Source organism: Carassius gibelio, chromosome A10 (genome assembly GCF_023724105.1).
Source record: "Carassius gibelio isolate Cgi1373 ecotype wild population from Czech Republic chromosome A10, carGib1.2-hapl.c, whole genome shotgun sequence".
In the NCBI taxonomy this organism is placed as follows: domain Eukaryota; kingdom Metazoa; phylum Chordata; class Actinopteri; order Cypriniformes; family Cyprinidae; genus Carassius; species Carassius gibelio.
Window position 1 is genome coordinate 3911296 of NC_068380.1, and position 22092 is coordinate 3933387.

Consider the following 22092-nt stretch of genomic DNA (forward strand, 5'->3'; position numbering starts at 1 on the left):
TTGACAGCACTAATATATATATATATATATATATATATATATATAGCTGAGTGTGACAATAAAAAGAAAAAAAATAATCACACTAATTATTATAAAAACCATAAAAAATTAAGTACAATTATTAAACAAAGTTAAAAAAAGAATTACAAATTATTATAAATAATTAGAAAAATTTTACTTACACACACACACACACACACTTCAGTATATTATTTTTTTCAAGATTACAAATGTGATATTGATTTTATACAACAGTTAATATTTCACAAACAAAATATTTCAATCAAAGACACAGAACTAATATGCGAATGAAGCCACATTTTTAAATGAAAGCAGTGGATTCGTTCTGTCACTATTGTTGTTGAACTTGAAATATTCACGTCATCCCCATCTAAAGCCTGAATAAATCCAGCATGAATGTTGTGAGATGCAGCGGTTTGGAAGACAAACTGAGCCACATGTTCGATCACCAAACGAACCCAGCAGCTTTAATGTGACGATGTTGTTGTTGTTGTGATACAGAGACAGATGTTAGTCCCTGGCAAACACTGGCTTCTGTCCGTGCAGGAAAATACATCTGCAAACAAGCTGCGACATGAAGATTAATGCCCATATCCCAAACTATTTTATTCTGCTGGTCGTTTGCATTCATCAAGCTGTCTGTTTATATTGTGCACGAGTGCTTCATGTTCTGCCCCAAACTTTTCTAGTCTGTTTGGATTTGAATATACATTGTTCTGACCCCACTGACAGATTCTTTATTATTCTGTGGTTGTAAGTATTAACGGTTTTGTTTGTTTTGAGGGTTGCCACAGATGTTATTTGAGATCCGCACAATTAGAGCAGCAGGAGCATGACTTAGGGAAAATCTGATTTCATGTTTCTTTCACGGTCTGTGTATATATACAAAAACCTAACACTGAAATAAAATTACAGATATAAAGCATATATAAATGTAATTAATAAAATATAAATATAAAAAAAAACAGATATAAAAAAAACTAAAACTAGTAAAAATTACAAAACACAACAAAATTTAAAATTTAAAAAGCCATTCCAAAATATAAATTAAGATACAATGTTATCTGCTAAAATGGTAAAAAGGCCTATAACAAATGCTAAAATATATATTTACTTTCAAAACTGACTAATGCTGGCTGACTACACTGAAATAAATTTACTTGAAAACATTTACATGAAAAAAACTAGCAAAAATAGTTATCTCAGAAACTGGTAGTAAATTTGACAAAAGAAACACAAGCAACACATTGAGTTAAATGTGAAATTCAGTTTTTGTACTATTAATGTACTCCAATAATCAGTTTTAGTTTGCAGCATTGATCAGGACAACCCAAATATTTAATTAAACTCTTACATTTGCATGTTTTGTTCCATCTGTTCTTCATTATTTAGATGCTAGGCCCTAAAAGCCAACACATGCATGTACTTTCAGCCTAAAAACATTTTAAAAGCTGCCTGAAGTGATTTATATTCAACACTGGCTGAATGTATTGTCTGATAAAACAATCCCGAGCGAATGCAGCGACAGCTTTGAAGTGCAATGTCTTTACAGCACAGTAAACCTCATCTAAACAGGAAGAACGAGCGGACATCATGGGCTCGGAAAAGACAACAGCGAGTGCCACGTACATTTCTGACAAACAGAGTTGAGCCATAATCAGAGTGAGGCTGAGAGACCACTTTAGCACTTTCACAAACCCCTCCAATAAGTGATGGCAGACATCTTTAATTTGCTTGAAATGATGGTGAAAACAGAGAGAGCTGCAGTTAGGTTGCAGTTACTTCACAATGGGCATTCAAACTCCTCCAGACCCACCCAACTTGTACATTATATATTTAAATGAAACCTGAAAATAAAATAAAATATGCAGATAAAATCCATATTAACAAAAACTGTAATAAACAGGAATAAAGTACATTCGCTAAAAAGACCTTAATATCTCAGCTATTTCTCATCCAAGATGGCAATTACAATAAGTGCAGAACAAATGAGGACTTGCTCAAAAACTCTCATGCTTTTCAGATGTTTCTCCTCTGAAAAAGACTTCAATAATCTCATGCAATCTGCAATCAAGTCAGAGATCTCAATATGAACTCAAATGATCTGATCAGTCTTGTAATCTAACTTACTTTTAGATAAACTCCATGCTATTGGTCTTTCTGAAAATGCAATTATGTGGTTTAATTCATACCTGCATAACAGAAAACAATGTGTAGTATTAAAAGGGAATAAATCAGATTTTTTAAGTTCAACAAAGAGGTGTGCCCCAAGGTTCAATATTAGGACCACTTCTTTTTTTTTTATTTCAATGTTTATTTTTATGTCAATAATTTACTGCTAATTTTCAATAACTGTAATGTTCATCTTTACTCTGATGACACCATCATATATGTATCTAATTATGATATTTTACAAATTCAGTTTTCTTTTCATTATGATTTTAATATTTTACAAAACCAGCTTTTGGATTTTAAATTAATTCTTACATTTTTTGTTCCTCGTACCTAAAACAAAACAAATCGGACTAGAATAATTTACCTGCAGATATTTAATTTATTTCATCATTTAAGATGTTTAAATAAAACTTTATTATCATTTTTTTTTCTTATGGTCTGTACATATTATCATTAAAGATGTTTCTTTACACACACACACACACACATATATATCTGTATATAGGTTTATATATTTACTGGATTCACTGATCTGTATATTTTGTTGCACTACTCAAATGTTTGAACACTACTCAACTGCAATGATGTGAAAGCACAGGAAACACACCTGAAAATGACATTTCTTCAGAAAGCACATAATGCTTTTACATTTGATCACAGTTATAACTCCAGCAACGGTCATGAGGACAGAGAGACTCTGACGCTGAGATACCAGATGGCATCCTGGGAATCTGTGCCATACGCCTCACGACTGACTGCGTCTCTCACCCACACCTGAAGAGTTTCTTACATCACCTGTTAATCTGCTGGAGATCTCAGCTAATAATAAAATACTGAACAGAACCATGGGATTGTCATGTTTTGTGGACATGTACCATGGTAATTTCATGTATTTCTTACTTTCATACTTTCAAATGAGTTCTTCAAGTACCTTGCAAAAACATATCTAATTCAAATTTCATCGTGTGTAGGTGTAATTGTATATACACACAGTTATTATTATTATAAAAACATTTATGCATTTAGCAGACGCTTTTATCCAAAGCCTAGCATCTGTTCCCGGGGAATCGAACCCCCAATCTTGCGCTTTATAGAGCAATGCTCTACCAATTGAGCTACAGGAACACTTATTATTATTATATTACTTTTTTTATTTTTGTTTTTGTTTGTTTCCAGTTAGTAAGTTTAGTGTTCAACCTTAACTTATTTCAGTAACTTACCAAAGAAACAACTCTAATTTTCATTTATGTTTTCGTTTAATATTTTATTTAATTTCAGCTTTAGATATTAATTACTTTAAGTTTGTTAAATATAATAACCCTGAATCTATACACACACATATACATAAACACACACACACATATATATAAGCATATTTTCCCCAAAGCTCTTGTTACAAAAATAAAAATATTTCATAATGCAAAAACATATTTACGGTCCTAAAGCAGGCTTCAGTTTAAGTATAATATTATTTCTCACTACCTTATTTTGGTTTTGAGGTGAAATGTGACCCTGACAAGTTCCTTTTGTATTTGTATTTATATTTTTATTTATAAGGCACATTTCAATACAACTGAGTTTGCCCAAAGTGCTGTACAGCAATAGAAATATAAAAGAATAACAATGGGCAAATGAATCAACCATTAAAAAAAAAAAAAAAAAAACATAAAACAAACATGGGGACTAAAAGTCTCAAATTAATTTTTTTTTTTTTATTATTATAATTATTATTCACAGCCAAGGAACCAAGAATATAATCTATAGTGGCTTGATTTCCAGCTGGACCAAAAACAAAAACAACAACAATCTCAGTTTTATTTAAAAACAATTAAAAACCTTCCAGCTCTTGATGTCAGTTACGCCTAGTCCCAGACTAAATGTAAAGTCTTTTAAGAGTAGTTTGTGGCCCTAAACTCTCTACTTTCATACTGTCTGCCTGAAACCAAATGACTTTAGATAAAAGAGGGTCAAAAACGACATTAATCAACATCAATGAAGATGTTCAACATCCAGCAGCTGTAGGATGTGTATTAGTACCGTTTCTGAACTGCAGGATGAGTTTCCCTCTGAATAACTCCAGGGTGAGCGTGTGTCCGCTGCGCTCCTCCATGTGAACCAGCGTCCCAGAGTTCAGCAGGGTTTTGAAGTTCATGGATAACACGTCTCTGTTTGCCGGAGTGGTGCTGGGATCCGGCCTGAAGAGCAAATGAGCGCTGCCATCAAAACCGACCACATCAGACTCTGAAAACACACAAAAAAAAAGAACTGTGAAAATGATACATTGTAACGACATCACAACAAACAAATAATGAATAACATAATAATGAACTAAATTAATTACATTGATAATAAACTACATTAAACAAAAATATAAAAACAAATCTAATAAATAATAATAAAGTATAATAAATAAGAGACAATAATACGTAACAAAGTAGTAAAATAAATAAACTGAACTAAAATAAATGATTGACTGAAAATATATGCATGAAAACTAAAATAAGCAAACAATAATAATAACGATAATTAAGAAATGAAAATGAATTATCAAATAAATTGAAATCATTAAATAATGAACTAATAAACAAATTCACTAAACAAATAAATAATAATGAACTAAAATGAATTGATAAATAATGAACAATAATAGATCATATTAATAAACTAAAATAAATAAATTAATAAATAATAATAACAAATAGATCATAATTAACTAAAATAAATATAAATATAATAAATCAATTGGAAATTAAATATTAAACTATATTAAATAAATGCACTATACATAAATAACAATGAACTAAAATAAATGAATAAATAAAATATATAATTAACAAAATACATAAGTAAATAATAACAATCTAAAATGAAAATAATGAACTAAAACAAATAAATAAATATTTAGATTATGAACTACAAAAAATTAATAAGAGGCTATAATAAATAAATAATAAAGTATGATAAATATACAATGCACAATAGAGAATGTTAAAAAATAAAGGAATAAATGTGTGATGTTGTTCAGCTTCCTGAAGACTTAAACACTGTGACACAGTGATCTGTTTGGTTGCACAGCTTGACATGTCAATCAACAAACCACTGACGCTAACTATTAATCTCTGTGCATTATAATTAGTGGCGTATACAACGTGTTTGTGCAGGTCTGTTGTCCCTGTAAGCAGAGAGAGTTTAAAACTGAGGTCAACAGAGATGATGCAAGCACATGACACTTGACAGAACCTGCAGATGCCAGCAATAAATTATACATCTGTAGGAATGAAGGGGAAAAAAGACTCCATCCCTAATGGTCTGCTGTAGGTGTGTTGACCAGAGCCTTTGCCTTGTGGTTCTGCCCCGTGTGACTCCAGTGACAACACATCTCAGGCCACACAGGACCTCTGAGAGACCAGTCAAACATCAGCAAGACACTCAAACACACTCGTCTGAGTAATACATGTCGCTTGGTGATGTGGGGCGTTAAATTGTCTTATTATAGAGTTTATAGAGAAACGCATTTTATTTAAAAGGTAAACCGCATCAAAATCAAATCCAAAAATAATGAGTGTTACCAAACAGGTTTTCTGCATAAACACAGAGTCCTGCACCTAAACTCACTCCATTGGTTACATTTACACATAGCCCCGCCCATAAACTTTCTCTATTGGTTGAGACAGTAGTTGACAAGACATCAAAGAGATCAATGTTTTGAAAGTGTTACAGTGTTTCACTCTTCAGGAAGTCAAACGGAGACATTTTGACGGATTAAAAATAATATTTAAATTACAAACATGAGGATTTTCAATTGTATTTAAATGAATGAATAAATATTACTACGGTTACATTTATTTCATAACAAAATATTTTAAATAATATTAAATACAATTCACAACATTAAAGATTTTAAATCAAATGTAAACAAATAGATTTGTTTTTATTAAATGTAAATAAAAACAAATGTATCCACATTTAAATTGCTGAATGAATGACTGAATAATGAAAAATGATATTAATCTCATATTTTAAATTTATTTCATATTTAAATAAATATAACATGAAAGATTCTAAATATTTAAATAAATATAGAAAAACATTTATAGCATTTTCTTAATGAATGAATAACAAACTATAATTATAAAAAACTATAAAGGCAGATTTTAAATGAAACTTAAATACATTTTATAATATGAAAGATTTTAAATAAAATTTAGATAAATACATTTCATAATATGTAAGATGTTAAATTATATTTAAACAAATTAATGCATTTGTTTAAATATACATATACAATATTTTATATCATATTTGATCCTATAATAAAAAAAACATTAATAACATTTTAATTCATATTTGAATTAATTAATTAATTGTATAACAATTTATTTTAAATAATATTTAAAAAGAATCAATAAAAAAACATTCCTAACATTTTAATTCATATTTGAATTAATTAATTTCATAAGAAAAGATTTTAAATAATATTTAAAGAAATCTATAAATAAATAAATATTAATAACATTTTAATTAAAATTTGAATGAATTAATGTAAAAATAACTTCAGAAATTAACTTCATAAACATTTAAAATCATCTTTAAATAAATAAATAACAAAATTTGTGATATGAAAGATTTAAAATAATGTTTAAATAAATAACCACATTTCAAAATATCAAATATTTCACGCAATAACTATAATATTAAATGAATTTCCTAAGATGCCAGATGTCCAGTTGTATGTCAATGTTAAACACTTACTGTATCGGCACCCATAGGCCTCCAGTCTCAGGCCGATCCTGCCATTGGCGTTCCAGTCGAGAGGCAGTATTCGGACGTACTGAGCGACGACCGGCTGCTGGAGTTTGTACATCACCACACTGTCAGCGTTCGAGTTCCCAGAGAAAGCCTTGAATGAGGAGAACAACAGCATTACGCGACCTTCTGTGTTTGACCTGATGCACTAATGCGCTCCTGTATCTTTTATGTTCCCCACTGGATCATAAAGAAGCAGACGGTTGATCCTGAAGTCGGATGGCAAGAGAAGAGACCAGTCTATAACTCTTGTGCAGCTTAATACGAGTCGAGACCCTGTGTTGATCGGAGAGATTCAACACGGCCACGGGTCAGTGAGCAGCGCTCCTCTCCATCACATCACTGTATTAAAGGACATCAATACTGCACTAGCCTGCTACTATATTTTTTATGTTTTTGAAAGAAGTTTCTTCTGCTCGTCAAGCCTGCATTTATTTGATCAAAAATACAGAAAAAAAATGTAATATTGTGAAATATTATTACAACTTAAAATAATAGTTTTCTATTTGATTATACTTTTAAAAAATAATTTATTCCTGTGATGCGCAGCTGAATTTTCAGCATCATTCCTCCAGCTTCAGTGTCACATGTAACATCAGTCGATCACATGATCATTTAGAAATCATTCTAATATTCTGATTTATTATGAGTGTTGGAAACAGTTCTGCTGTCGAATATATTTGATCAATAAAAGGTTAAAAAGAACTGCATTTATTCAAAAATAAAAAATAAATTCTAATAATATATTTTCTTTACTATCACTTTTTATCAATTTAACAGATCCTTGCTGAATAAAAGTATTGATTTTATAAAAAAAAAAGGAAAAAAAAATACTGACCCCAAATTACTGACCAGTATTGTATATTGTTATTACAAAATATTCATATTTTAAAAACATAGCTTATTTTTCTTTTTTTTTTAACTTTTTATTAATCAAAGTATCCTAAAAAAGTATCACATGTTCTGAAAAAATATTAAGCAGCAGAACTGTGTCCAACTTTGATAATGAATCATCATATTAGAATGATTTCTAAAGGATCATGTGATAATGATCCTAAAAATTCAGCTTTGCATCACAGAAATAAATGATCATTTAAAGTATAATACATTTAAAAACTATTATTTTAAATTGTAATAATATACCACAATATTACATTTTTTTTCTGTAGTTTTGATCAAATAAATGCAGGCTTGATGAGCAGAAGAAACTTCTTTCAAAAACATTAAAAATATAAATGTTTATATATATACACACACACACACAGGTGGAGCTGGGGAAGGTGGAGGGTTTCTGAAGCAAGCTGCAACTGCTACAGAAAGCCCTTGTTGTAATGTTGAGACGAATAATTATGCTATTATATTTAAATGTTAAAATTATAAATATATAAACTAATAAATACATTTTAAAAACGATGTTACATGAAGAAATTAAATTATAAAAATATATAAAAATTTGAATGATAAAATATTTAAGATCGAACATTAAATGAGTTATTTTTGCATTTATTTAAATGATTATAAATAAATTGTAAAAAAATGTTAGTTTGAACATTGTTTTTAAAGGTAAACCAAAATTAAAAAGATAAAATATTTATATTATTAATTATGAAAATATACAATCTACGTGTCAGCTGTTTAGGCTAAGACACATCTGAAGAAACACCCAAACCAGCGGTCTCCAATTTGGGAGACCAGTTAGATCAGCTTAAACAAGCTAAAATCAGCTAAAACCAGAACAGCACCTCAGCTCTTTTCATAATCAGAGTGTTTTCCAGTTAAGGCCCTGCTGGCCATTTAAAGTGGAGGCAACAAGTGGATTATTTTTGCAGGGAGGAGCATTCATTTTGTCCTTAAATCTGTCAGAGATGTGTGCAATTTGGAGTTTCTGGTTTCATAGCAATTGTGAGCTGAGTAGCGCTCTCAGTGTTTGAAGGGATCAGTCGTCTGCTGGAGTGCAGAGCTAAGCTCAACAAATTGCTCTGTTTCCTGCTGAGGAGGCGCATCTCATTTGCTCTAAAGAGGCCTGTGAAATATATCAAGAGTCAAGGTGCAAATCCTCCTGCGTCAGGAGCGACAAGCTCTCGCTCGCATCTTAAACTCTAAACGCTTCTCATGACAGACGGAGTCGTGACTAGAGTTTCTCACTGCATACTGATGACGGATCCAGAAACAAAAATCTGTCTCGGGTCTGATCTGATGGGTTAGGAAAAAACAGCACTGAATGGTAATAACAACATGCAACTAATCATTTAGTTATGTAAACTAATTTGGCTATGATTTCTTTATTTTTTAAAGAAAATTAATAATTTTAACCAGCAGGGATGCATTAAATTAAATTTTTTAAGTGTCAGTAAAGACATTTATAATGTTATAAAATATTTATATTTCAAACGAATGCTGTTCATTTGTTTTCAACACTGATAATAATCAGAAATATTTTTTCTGAGCAGCAAATCATCATATTAGAATGATTTCTGAAGGATCGTGCGAGATACAGAAAATACAGATTTGATCGCAGAAATAAATTACATTTGAACAGATATTCACATAAAAAAACTGTTATTTTAAATAGTAATACGATTTCACAATTTTACAGATTTTACAGTATTTTTGATCAAACAAATGCAGCCTTGGTGAACGGAAAAGCTCCTCAAATACGTAAAAAATAAATAAATAAAAAATCGTACCAGATTGAATTTGTTTGTTGTTGACATCAAATGAATGTAAATCAGATGAATCGATAAGTACAAAGCACACAGAACAGACGTCATGGCATTTCGGCAAAACAAACGTGAAGAACAGAAGAAACCCGCAACTCAATTAGCATCTATTCTCTGAGTGTCAAAACTAATTAAACCCTCTCACACACTTAACAAGCTCATTTCAATAACACACTTGGCTAGTGCTGAACTCACCGGAGAACCTGAGGAAGCTTAAATCTGTTTCTATTTAAGATTTCACATCGAGGGAAGAGATTTCGATTTATATTTTTCCTCATCAAAGCGTGTTTTCCTTCATCTCAGGTGAGGAATTCAAGCCTTACCCCGATGCTATCCTCCTGTCGGTACGGCCTCCAATTATGTCCCGTGTCACTGAACATGAGGAGGTAGCGTGTGACCCAATCAGAGCTGCCGTATCGGCCCTGGGTGGCGATGGCTGTGATCTCCGTCCGCTGCTCCAGCTTGATTTCCAGCCACTGGTATTTATTAGACTCCAGCGGGGACCAGCCTCCAGCACCTGCGGGACACAGCACACAGATGAAGGCTTCACGCACTGCATTCTGGGACGAGATGCATGGATTGCATCACGCGCTGTTCAACTGATCCACTGCTGAGGCATTTGTTAGGAGACAACAACTGCTGGCTTCTTAGGGAGCATCCAAACTGAAATGCAATCCTTGTAAGATAAACGTCCGATATGAAACACTCTACATAAGTTCACAAACTCACAGATAATTTGGGTAAATATTGGGTAAAAATGTTTGAAGTATGCATATAAAAATATAAGGTAACACTTTATCTTAAGGTCCAATTCTCACTATTAACTAACCATTAACTATGACTTTTGCCTCAATTAACTCGTTATTTGCTGCTTATTAATAGTTTATAAGGTAGTTGTTAAGTTTAGGGTATTGGGTAGGATTATGGATGTCATGCATTATATGTACTTTATAAGCATTAATAAACAGCCAATATGTTAATAATAGACATGCTAATAAGCGACTAGTTATTAGTGTGAATTGGACCCTATACTAAAGTGTTACCAAAAATATAATTAATTTAATAATTACTTAAATACTCATAATACAAATCTAAAATATTTCCGTACGTTTTTTTAAATAAGTAACACTTGTTCACTATTAACTACGACATTTCTCTCAATAAATTCTTAATTTGCTGCTTATTAATAGTTATTAATAGGTATTGGGTAAGATTAGGGATGTAGAATAAGGTCAAGTAGAATAAGTCATTAATATGTTCTTAGTTAGCATTAATGCATGGATAATAATCTAGTAATATGCATGCTAATAAGCAACTAATAGGTGTTACCTATTCTAAAGTGTTACCGATATTTCTATTTAAAGGGTCATATAATGCGTATAATAATAATATAATTCCTTTCTCTTTGGAGTGTTACAAGCTCTTGCTGTGTAAAGAAGATCTGTAAAGTTGCAAAGACTAAAGTCTGAAATCCAAAGAGATATTCATCATCAAAGTTAAGAGTCCACCACTCCTACCTAAAATGTCTCACTTTGTTCGTCCTTCCAAAAGAGGACACAACTAGAAATCAGTGGTTAGGTTGTATTTACAACACTGTCCCAGAACAGTTCAACCTAGGGCTGGGCAAAAAATCGAATGCGATTTTCATGCACATCTCTTCAGTAAAGACACTCCTTTAATTAGGAGTATTATCTCCAGCACGTGTGTTCAGATCAGGGTTGCCAGGTTTTCACAACAAATCCTGCCCAGTTGCTTCTCAAAACTAGTCCAAAACTAATCGCGATTCCAGGAGGTTCCCAAATGAAAAAAAAATTGCTTCCCGGGGTTAAAATATAATTTTTATATAGTTTACTTAGTTGTTAAGTTTAGGGTATTGGGTAGGATTATGGATGTCATGCATTATTTGTACTTTATAAGCATTAATAAACAGCCAATATGTTAATAATAGACATGCTAATAAGCCACTAGTTATTAGTGTGAATTGGACCCCATACTGAAGTGTTACCAAAAATATAATGAATTTAATAATTACTTAAATACTCATAATACAAATCTAAAATATTTCCGTAAAATTTTTTTAAATAAGTAACACTTGTTCACTATTAACTACGACATTTCTCTCAATAAATTCTTAATTTTTATTTTTGGCATGTTTGTCTTGTAAAAAATTCGCATTTTAGTGCCTAAATATCACATTATTGGTATTGGGGTTGCTTCGAACCGCGGACATGAAAAGCAACCACAGACTTGGCAACACTGGTTACTACACAGAGCCGTAGTCTACCGACAACTAACACAAAATCGCTTTCAAAATCGACAAAGAATCGCCACCGATTTTAAAATCGTTTTTGTGTAGATTCTCAGTGAATTACGGCTCGGTGTAGTAAATGCCAACCAATGTTGCCAAGTCTGTGGTTGTTTTTCATGTCAATACAAATAACGTGATATTTAGCCCCTAAAATTTGAATTTTACGAGGCAACCATGCCATAAAACTTACATTTTAACCCCGGAAAGCAATTTTTTTAACGGGGATCCTCCTGGAAACACGATTGGGCTAGTTTTGGACTAGTTTTGAGAAGCAACTGGGCAGGATTTGTTGTGAAAACCTGGCAACCCTGATCTGAACACACGTGCTGGAGATATACTCCTAATTACAGGTGATATGTGCATAAAAAAAAAAAATCGCATTAGATTTTTCGCACAGCCCTAGTTCAACCCAAATATTCAGATGTGTGTAGTGCATTTTATTGAGAACTGTTTCCTGATCCTGTGAGAGAAGACTACAATGCCAGTCGTTCTGACTCACAGTCTGTAAGTACGTTTGCATGTGTAAAGGATTTGCAAGTGATGATTAAAACGCAAGTTTTGAGCATTGTAGAGTGGCGCTTGTTGTTTGTCGTTTCTCCGATCAAAAATGTAGACATGGTTTTATATTTAAGCAGTGCAAAAGTATAAGTCAGCAGTTCTCAATTCCAGTCCTTGCACCTCTCATCACTTCCGACATTTCTACTATTCGAACGTAAGTGCCCTGCGAAGTGGTCATCACAGGATATTCCACCATGATTCCAGTTTGAAGTGAACGTATATGTTCCATTCAAAGTGTATTGAAGTGTGCGAGACGTGAATTTAAATAGTATTTATTTACAGAGGTATATGATTTCAAACTTGTCCGTGTGTGAAGACGTTGCACAACGCAAATCCGTGAATTAATGTTCTGAAGTGAGGTAAACTTCAAAAGATTAGGGAGAAGGGAGCAATGAACACTGTGTAGGGATCATGTCAATGGGAACACGGTTCATACACGAGCTGGTTATCTAAGCTGTGTGTGACACTTTTTATTAAGGACGGACGCTTTTTATTTCACTTCTTTTGGACTGATGCACTGCAACATCGGCTGAGTGGCATTAAACAGCTTTAAAGATCAAAAACAATTTCTAATATAACTCCGACTGGATTCGTGTGAAAGAAGAAAGTCATATACACCTAGGATGAATTGAGGGCGAGTAATTTATGGGCTAATTTAAATTTTTGGGAGAACTAACCCTTTAACCTTCTGTCTAAGTAGCCAGCTCACTAGGTTTGGGAACAGACAATTTTTTCCCAATTTCTCCTTATCGCCTTCTCGCTTATCTACACATTTTAATGAGGATAAAACTGTTCTGCAGTAAAATCCTGTTAAAAACCAGCTTGTATTCAAACCACCACTTCATCAGACATCTGATCTTTTCATTATAGCGAAATTCTCTTTATAGCTTTCAGTATTAGATATAACCCTGTGCATTATGGTTTTAAGAAAATGAATGTTTTGTGTCCTAAAGGAATTTATATCTTCCGTGGAAGACGAATGAAGACGTTTAGCAACCTTTTAATTTGCATGCAATCTCAACAAAGGGCAAAAAGCAATATTATTCCATAACAGGCTCTTCTGATTACCACTTTGGTGTTTTTATGGAGCTTTCTGGTAATTTGTTGGAGCTTAAAAGCATCTGTCCTCACATTTTCACTGTATCCATCTCTGCCCCATGATGCTTTGCATGAACAGTGGAATTAACTTCAGTCAAACAATCAGCCAATGATTTTCTCAATGAACGCAATCATTTGCATAAACTTGGTACTATGAGATGACATTATAAATACAGTATTAACCAGTTTTAGAAACCTTACAGTTAATACTTACTAATAGGGATTCAAGTGAAAAGGGGAGACGAACACATTTGAAAAAATATGAGTGAAAACAAACAGATTTAAGGAGAAAAAAAAGGAGATTCTTAATGAATTCAGTGAATTATTCATGAGATATAGTGTACATTAAGGCCAGAAATGTGCAGTATACGTTGTCTTTTTAAATTGTTACAGCGGAATACAAAGGAATAAAGAAAATAATCAGAAGGAAAAGATGCAGCGGCTGAAAAGAGCTCTTGACATTACAATAACAAGCATTATGTTATTCTCCCGAGTCTGAATGCAGAATACCAAGGGAAATCTACAGCTCATTCAGTCAAACAAGGATGGGTTTTTTATCTCAAACTTATGGTTTGAAATGATTTGTTTCAATCTTTTTAAGTGGAATTCCTCAAACTGGAAGCGCCTTCTATAATTTAAAAGACAGTTTGTTAGGAAGCAAGGATAGAAATTCAACATGAACAGCCTTCAGAATATCTCCTTTTTCAGGACCCCATGAAATTAGTTACATTTTTTTTATTTATTTTTCACAAATCTTGTTTGTTTGTTCATTTATTTACTTACAAATCCTTTGTAATAAACTTTATTTATTTTGGATTCCAAAAAGTCCCCCTCCCAAAAAGGTGCATGAAAAAAATGCAATTTAGCTAAATGTATAAGTTTACAAAAATTATTGTTTTATTTTTACCAGTTTTTATAATTATAGAGAATGTGTAATTAATTAAATTCACTTAAAAAAATATTTATTTATTTATGTTTTACATTAATAGTACTCAATTAAATGTTTTATTTTTCACAAATTCTTTATTGTGAATTAAATTTGTTCTGGTAATTAAATGAAGACATAAAACATTAATTAAACTTATTTTTAATCTAATGAAGTGCAATTAAGACATGGATGAAACATTGCATGCTTAATCCTTAAAAATATTGCCTGTGTTTTAATAATACTAATTTATAACACAATTTAGAAATACATTTTACTGTACAATAGTAATATATTTCTGTCACAGTTTCTTCTAGTTTAACCAAACTTTTATTTTGACGGGTTGCTGTGAAGAACTGCGCCTCTCGTACACAAAGAGACACGCAGAACATGCAGGATTTATATTTAAACAGTCTTTTTGAGGTTTAATAGTCACAAACACTTGTCTATAATCAACAAAATCAGATGAATTCCATGCCAATCCGTTTTACAGTAAATTGCATATTTGTGACAGGATTCTGTGTTATCCCTATCATAGAAATCATACAGCCACACTTTTGTTTTTCCAGATTTAAAACAACAAATAATAACAGAATTTCAATATCAAATAGGCATTAGTAATCCGAGTCCATTCACCTACAGCCGACTATAAAGACTGACACCAATAAGTCTGAAAATCCTGTTAAATCCGTCTTAAGTAGCTGCATTCACCGGCCACCCGTAGAGCCCTGTCCCACGCTGCAGATGTGGATCTGTACACCTCAGCCTAAATCAGATCAGACGGCATCATAAACCCTTCCTGTTCCTCTTAAATCAGGATAAAACCACTGAACAGTGGGCGACCGAGAAGCACCAGGCGAGAGCGACACCTGCTTGGTACAGGAGCCGCGGCGCATTGGCAGCAAGGGAAGAAAAAGTGCTGAACCCAGCACCAGAGACAGATGGAGAGAGCCATCAGACAGGTGAACCCAACTCCAGTCGCCCGGTGAGCCTTGCTCATAATCAGGACAGCCAAACCCAAGATGGGGCTATTCTAGATCACGCCAGGACACACGAACACATCAGAGACGCCAAAGCTCATAGCCAGAGGATGATTTTAAAGCTTGAGAAATTACTGAGATCTCATTTGTAAGCTCTAGATAGAGCTGTTGTTCAGTCCTGTTGAATCATGGGTTCTCGAAAGCAAGATAAACCTGAGGTTCAATGTTTATATAACAGAAGTTAGCCTCGGAGCAGAATAACCAGACTATTTTAGTATTTAGGGCAGCGGCAGCAAGACGCGGAGTTAAATATGTGCATCAGAAGACATTGGCTGACAACTAAACACACACACTCACACACACGTTTGTTTTTGTGTAAAGTGTGTTCATCCCATAAACGTAATGGTTTTTATACTGTACAAACTGTATGGCCCTACACCAACCCTACACCTAACCCTAACCCTCACAGGAAACTTTGTGCATTTTTACTTTCTCAAAAAAACTCATTCTGTATGATTTATAAGTGTTTTGAAAAATGTGGACACGGGTTATGTCCTCATAAGTCACCCTCTCCTTGTAATACCTGTGTCATACCCATGTCATTATACAGAGTTGTGTCCTGATATGACACAAAAATAAAAACACACATACACACACACACACACACGTAACAATGCAATAGAGTGTTTCCAACTGGTCAAACATCACAAGGGTTTTTCACTGTCGTCAATTCCACGCATCTCAAAAATCTCAAGCTTTTTCCCAGTTTCCATTAAAAGTGAATTACCCGTCCTAACGACCTCTTATACGGCCCTCATTAAAGAGTAATAGTCTCATTCAGAATAAGCTTCATCTCTGCTGGGCTGTCACAATGAATAAAGCAAGAGTCAGACGTTCATTGGCCATCTTCAGACCGGGGAGGACAAAGCGGTTCCTCCAAACGAACCAAGTGATTAGGGGTTAATCAGGGGTCGTTGATGAGGGCAGACAAGCGCGCTCCAACACTCATTTAAATCACCGTTTCATCATATTAAAACACCTGCAGCAGCACCAGAAACAGACGAACTCATGACTGCAATGCTTTATTAGCTAATCAGTGACCTACATCAAACCATGATGTGGGAAAATTCTTATTATATTTCACAATCGCCATTTATTATTTTACTTTTAATAAATGCACACATACACATGCATGTATTTATAGCATGCATACACAGTGTTTGAAAATATGGGGGGTCAGTAACATCAATAATACTAAAATTATTGAATTACTTAATAATAATTCTTGTATTCAGCAACGATGCATGTGACAGTAAAGACTTTAATGTTAAAAAGATTTGTGTATCAAGTAAATGCTGTTGTTTTGAACTTTCTATTCATCAAATTTTCTGTTTTCAACATTGATAATAAGCAGAAATATTTCATGTTTTCATGATTTCTGAAGATCATGTGACACTGAAGACTGGAGGAATGATGCTGAAAATACAGCTGTGCATCACAGAAATAAATTGCAATTTAACAGATATTCACATATCAAAAAGCTATTTTAATTTGTAATAATATTTCACATTTTTAATGCATTTTTAATTAAATAAATGGTAATTTCCGAAATGCATTATGTGTAAATATCTAATCTAAATGTTACATCCACTGAATGAAAAATCGACTAACACGATTAAAGAAAGTTGAAAATCACCCCTGAAACAAGTTCAGCCAAGCAAACTCCAAAGAAGAGCAGACGTCTGTGTAATGAACTGGCCAGAATCTCATCTATTATTTACCGCGTTTCCACCTGCAAGAGCCGAGGGACAAAAGCTAGTTTAGAGAGGGACGAGACCAGCCGAAATGTCTGATGAAAGAAAAAGGGACTTTTATATCGTTGATTGTTGAACATTTGATGAAGCTAATGCAATGATAATAAAAATAGATCTGGAAAGCTGCCACCTGACTCCAGCAAGAAAACAAACAAGAGGACATGAAGTTAAATGACTTCTTTTTGGTTAATTGCATCGGCTGAGTTCATCTGAAGGAATTATAATGAGAATTTCATACGGATCGAATTTGCTCTTTTTTTCACATTGATTGCAGATTTAAATGGCAGACTGTTTAATCTGCATGTTAAAAGCAAAACAAGTGAAAGAATAAATTATAGTTATTATCCTTTTGCCATGCACTGAAAATTCAGTTTTCACAGTTATAATTATATACACATTTTTTATATATTACAATATCTATTACAATATCTCACACAATGCAAAGTGAAATCATTCTGTGTTTCTAACAGCTGTATTATTTTGCTTCAGTATATAATGGCCTCGTAAGTATGGCTGTTATATCCTACGGATAAAACCTAAAATTGGCAGCGGCTATCATGAGAAACACGATCACATTTGCATTTTAATTAAACCCTGTGCGCGGTATTCATATCTATTTATCTGCGACATGGTGAGGAAGGATTACACCTGCTGATAGACTAACAGCCGACGGTTTAAACCACAGCTAATGGCAGCCGTAATGATACGGACACAGAGGAAGGTTTCAGAGAAACCCAGCGCTCTTCACAGCGAGAGCCTGCGGCGGTTGGGGAATTAGCACACACTGCTGTTTAAATGACAACGCTTTGCTTATTTATCCCATGATTCAAAGAGAATATCCCAGCAGATTTGTGCAATGAAATATGGCATGGATTGATCCAATCATGGATGATTGGAGGCATTCGATTGGGAAGAATCTCATAAAGTCTCGTAAATTCATTATTGCGCAAATAACGTTGTTTGGACTTGCATGTGTCAGTAAAGGTTTGAATCCTTTGTTATAGTTGTGTGTGTGATTCTCTCAACTGTCTGTGAAAATATGGATCTTAAAATCATAAATTAAGAAAATCATAAACCTGAGATTGTGCATGACCTGAAGGATTTTTCTGTTTAGGACAAACCATCTCAAAACAAAAGACGACAGACAATGGTACAGTAAGTACATTTTTGCATGGGGGCATTTTATTACATTTTTTGTAAATTCAGTTATTTAGCTTGTGGACTATACATGTTAACATCTGTGAAATACATTTATACATTTATGCATTTAGCAGATGCGTTTATCCAAAGCGACTTACGGTGCATTCAGGCTATACATTATTTTGCCAGTATGTGTGTTCCCTGGGATCTGAACCCATGACCTTTTGCGCTGCTAATGCAATGCTCTACAACTGAGCCACAGGAACATAAATAACCAATTCATGACAGCACTAATTAAAAATAACGTGCAATTTGTATGATCCCTCTTATTTTGTTGTAATTATATAAATTTAGCATATTCTGACATGAAATCTTTATGAGCAGAACTGTAGCTTAGGATGCTTTTGCAGGATGTCAACGTTTTTTTATATAGTAATTTTATATTTCAAAAGCTTGGGTGCATTGTTACATCCCTGGTATATTAGTATATCAATGATACTAAAATAACATGTTTGGAATGATATGAGGATAGAGTCAATTGTGACAGAAGTTAAATCTTTGGATGAACAATCCTAATCCTAACAAATTGTGAAAAGCGTGCTTGTGCACCTTTGTTTAAAGTAAACTGGACTTTCTGTATGTGTGCTTTGAGATTCAAACTCTTCTGTGTGTGTTGACCTGATCCAGACATCAGCCTGGAGGAATCTCAAACTATTTGTTATTTTCCACATGCTTCCAAACTTTTACGTGCCACTCGGTTTGACCTTTAGTCCGAGTCCTATATGGTGCTGCTTTAAGATTTCTATTGATTTTCTGAAATCTCGCATGGTTCTGATAGAGCCACAAATATCTTGGCATTTAATTTAGCCTGAAGTACTTACAGAAGAAGTCAAACCTCTAGTGTCTAGACAATGAAGTCATGGAGTGACGTCTGGGGAACCAAGGATGGGAATTGTAAGGAATTTAGCGATTCTGGGACTGATTCCTCATATAAATTTTCACATTTGTGAATAAGAAACACAGTTATGGTTGCATTCACTTCATTTCGGTTTTCAGCAGAACAAATCAGAAATAAATGTAATTATTTCACAGAATAAAAAGTTCTGCTCGTGGTTAACTAGTTTAGTTGCTACGAAATGCCTCGAACTTGGAATATCTTTCAAAAATGTTATGCCACAAACTTAAAAAATAATTCTAATCACTTGAATTATCTGGTACCTTATGAACATGAATAAAAGACAACAAAATGTTTAATAATAAATTATGCAATAATTTATAGCTAGGGTTATATATAGCCATTGACACATTTCTTAAAGATTTTATGCTTTAGATTTTTTATGCTCATGCAGAACAACGCATTATTGTGTGCTTTATGCTAGTAATATGTATGCTAATAAGCAACTAGTTAATAGTGAGAATTGGTCCTCAAAATAAAGTGTTACCGATTTTATTCATATTTTTACTTAATTGTTATTTTTATAATTTTCTGTTTTCATTTTTATTGATTCATTTTTAATTACAAATAGTTTGAGATTCCGTTTATTACTAAATTGAAGAAGGCATTCCTGGGGACATCATTATCTGGTATTTTAATAATATAATTGCGCATATGTTGCGTCATTGTGTGATTTTGTAAATTTACTGCTGAATTTGTTATTTGAACAAACAAACTGTTTGAAAGAACCAGTTTGTGGAAAAAAATCAGACGTAGAGGCTCTGGATTACAGGTAATAATGTTGTAAATAATGTTTAGTTTCTTGCACAGACCGATTGCTTCACTTCATAAGACCTCAATATATCGTCAGGAGCCACGTGTATTAATTTTGCATTGCTTTTAATGCTTTTTATTTGACTCTGAAAGCACCAGCAAACAGTTTCAGCTAAGAGTCAACTTTTACTTGGAAAAAAAGTAATCTATATCTTGGATGGAATGAAGGCGAGTAAATTTAAGGTAGAGTAGGTTTGTGTAAGATGTGTTTTTATTTTCATTCTGAAAGTAATCTTAAGGGTTTGACTGTTTTCATTTTAGTGGTAGGATAACATTATAATACCATGCATATTTTGACTTTTTTTATGATTATTTAAATAATTAAAAAAAACAATCTAAAAGATAAGTTGAGGTTTAATGCTATAGAAAGTGTTTTCTGCTTGTTTATTTTCATCTATAAACATGGCATTCAGTAGTTCCAAACAATGGTATAAACGTCATTCAATTTAAATTGTGATAATTGTAATTTATAGTCACAATCACAATTTCAAGGGAATACTGATATGATTTTTTTGTCAAAATCGTGCCGCCCTACATCTGCGCACCCTGTTTGCATGTAATTTTTACGGGAAACGTCCTGGCCAGGATTTCTATATTGCCTAAAACATCCAGGGCTGAGTTTCCCAAAAGCTTCGTGAGCCTAAGAACCGTACGACTGATCTTAATTTTAAGGTCTGTTTCCCAAAAGTATTGCAACTTAAGTAGCACATGAAAATCATTGTAATCGTATGGAGTAATCGTAAAGCCCTAAGTGCATCGCAAGAAGACAGATTTATGCAGTCACCTGCAGGACAACCGGCAAATTACACCATTAACTTGATTCAAGTGCAATCTGATTATAATATAAGGATTTGATTGTGCTTTATTGTTCACTTTATGACTCGTTTTCTTTTTTGATGTTTTTTTTTTTATAATTTATAAATGAAATAATTAAAAAGGCAAGAAAAATGTAAACACAAATGTAAATTAAATGACTGAACAACAAATTTTTGAAAAAAAGAATAAGTAATGTAGGAAATGCTTCAAAGACTGGGGGAAAAATTATGCCAATGACTTGCTGAAGTACACAAAAACCAGCTGTATTGGACCCAGAAATAACTTCTTCATTCAACAGATCCATTCTATAAGGTGACATTTCAGCACTTGACAAACGGACAGCGACTCCTGAGTAACACTTAAAGCACGGCTATGTGTGATTGCTTTAGGTGCATTGTTGGGAAACGCACCTGAAACAATAATGAACAATTGTAAAATGTAAAATGACTAGTAGAAAACGCTCCTAAGCGCTAAGATCAATCATTATAGGGAAACCCTGCCCAGGCTTCGGCTGTTTTATGTGTTTCGGAGGAGGCATTGGAAAATGGTTATGCAGGGAGGGTGGGATCTTATGCTTTTAAAGGTAAGTTGCTACTGCAAGCCTTTCCAAAATCACCTACCCTACCTTTACAGGGGTCATGAACTGTTTATTTTTTGTATTTTTTATTTTACACTGTTGGTCCACTTATGACTTACCACACAGGTTTTTACATTCAAAAACATCAAAATCCATAAGTAATGGGCTATTTTCTTTCCTGGTTGTTAGTGGAATCCACGGTGAAATGAAGCGAACGAATGCTCAATGTTTTACATACATGAGCTGAAACTATATTGAAAAAATACAATTCTAACAAACATTCCTAATATTTTAAGAAAGTTTGTTCTTCCACAACCAGGCACTGCAAATATTCTGTGATCTTTAATGGCATGTTATTTGCTTGGTTGCTTGATCTGGTTTAGCGG

The 22092-nt window shown here is 33.2% G+C and overlaps 1 protein-coding gene across 2 annotated transcripts in view; it reads right to left on the bottom strand.

The window, feature by feature from the left end:
• The window catches only part of LOC128020865 (contactin-associated protein-like 4), a 96108-nt gene that overhangs the window by 55941 nt on the left and 18075 nt on the right, over positions 1-22092 (bottom strand). For both annotated transcript variants that reach the window (XM_052607626.1, XM_052607625.1), the window contains exons 3-5: positions 10046-10239; positions 6949-7096; positions 4234-4437 (exon numbers count right to left, since the gene is read on the bottom strand). In XM_052607626.1, the coding sequence (XP_052463586.1) occupies positions 4234-4437; positions 6949-7096; positions 10046-10239 (546 nt within the window). The remainder of the gene's footprint in view (positions 1-4233; positions 4438-6948; positions 7097-10045; positions 10240-22092) is intronic.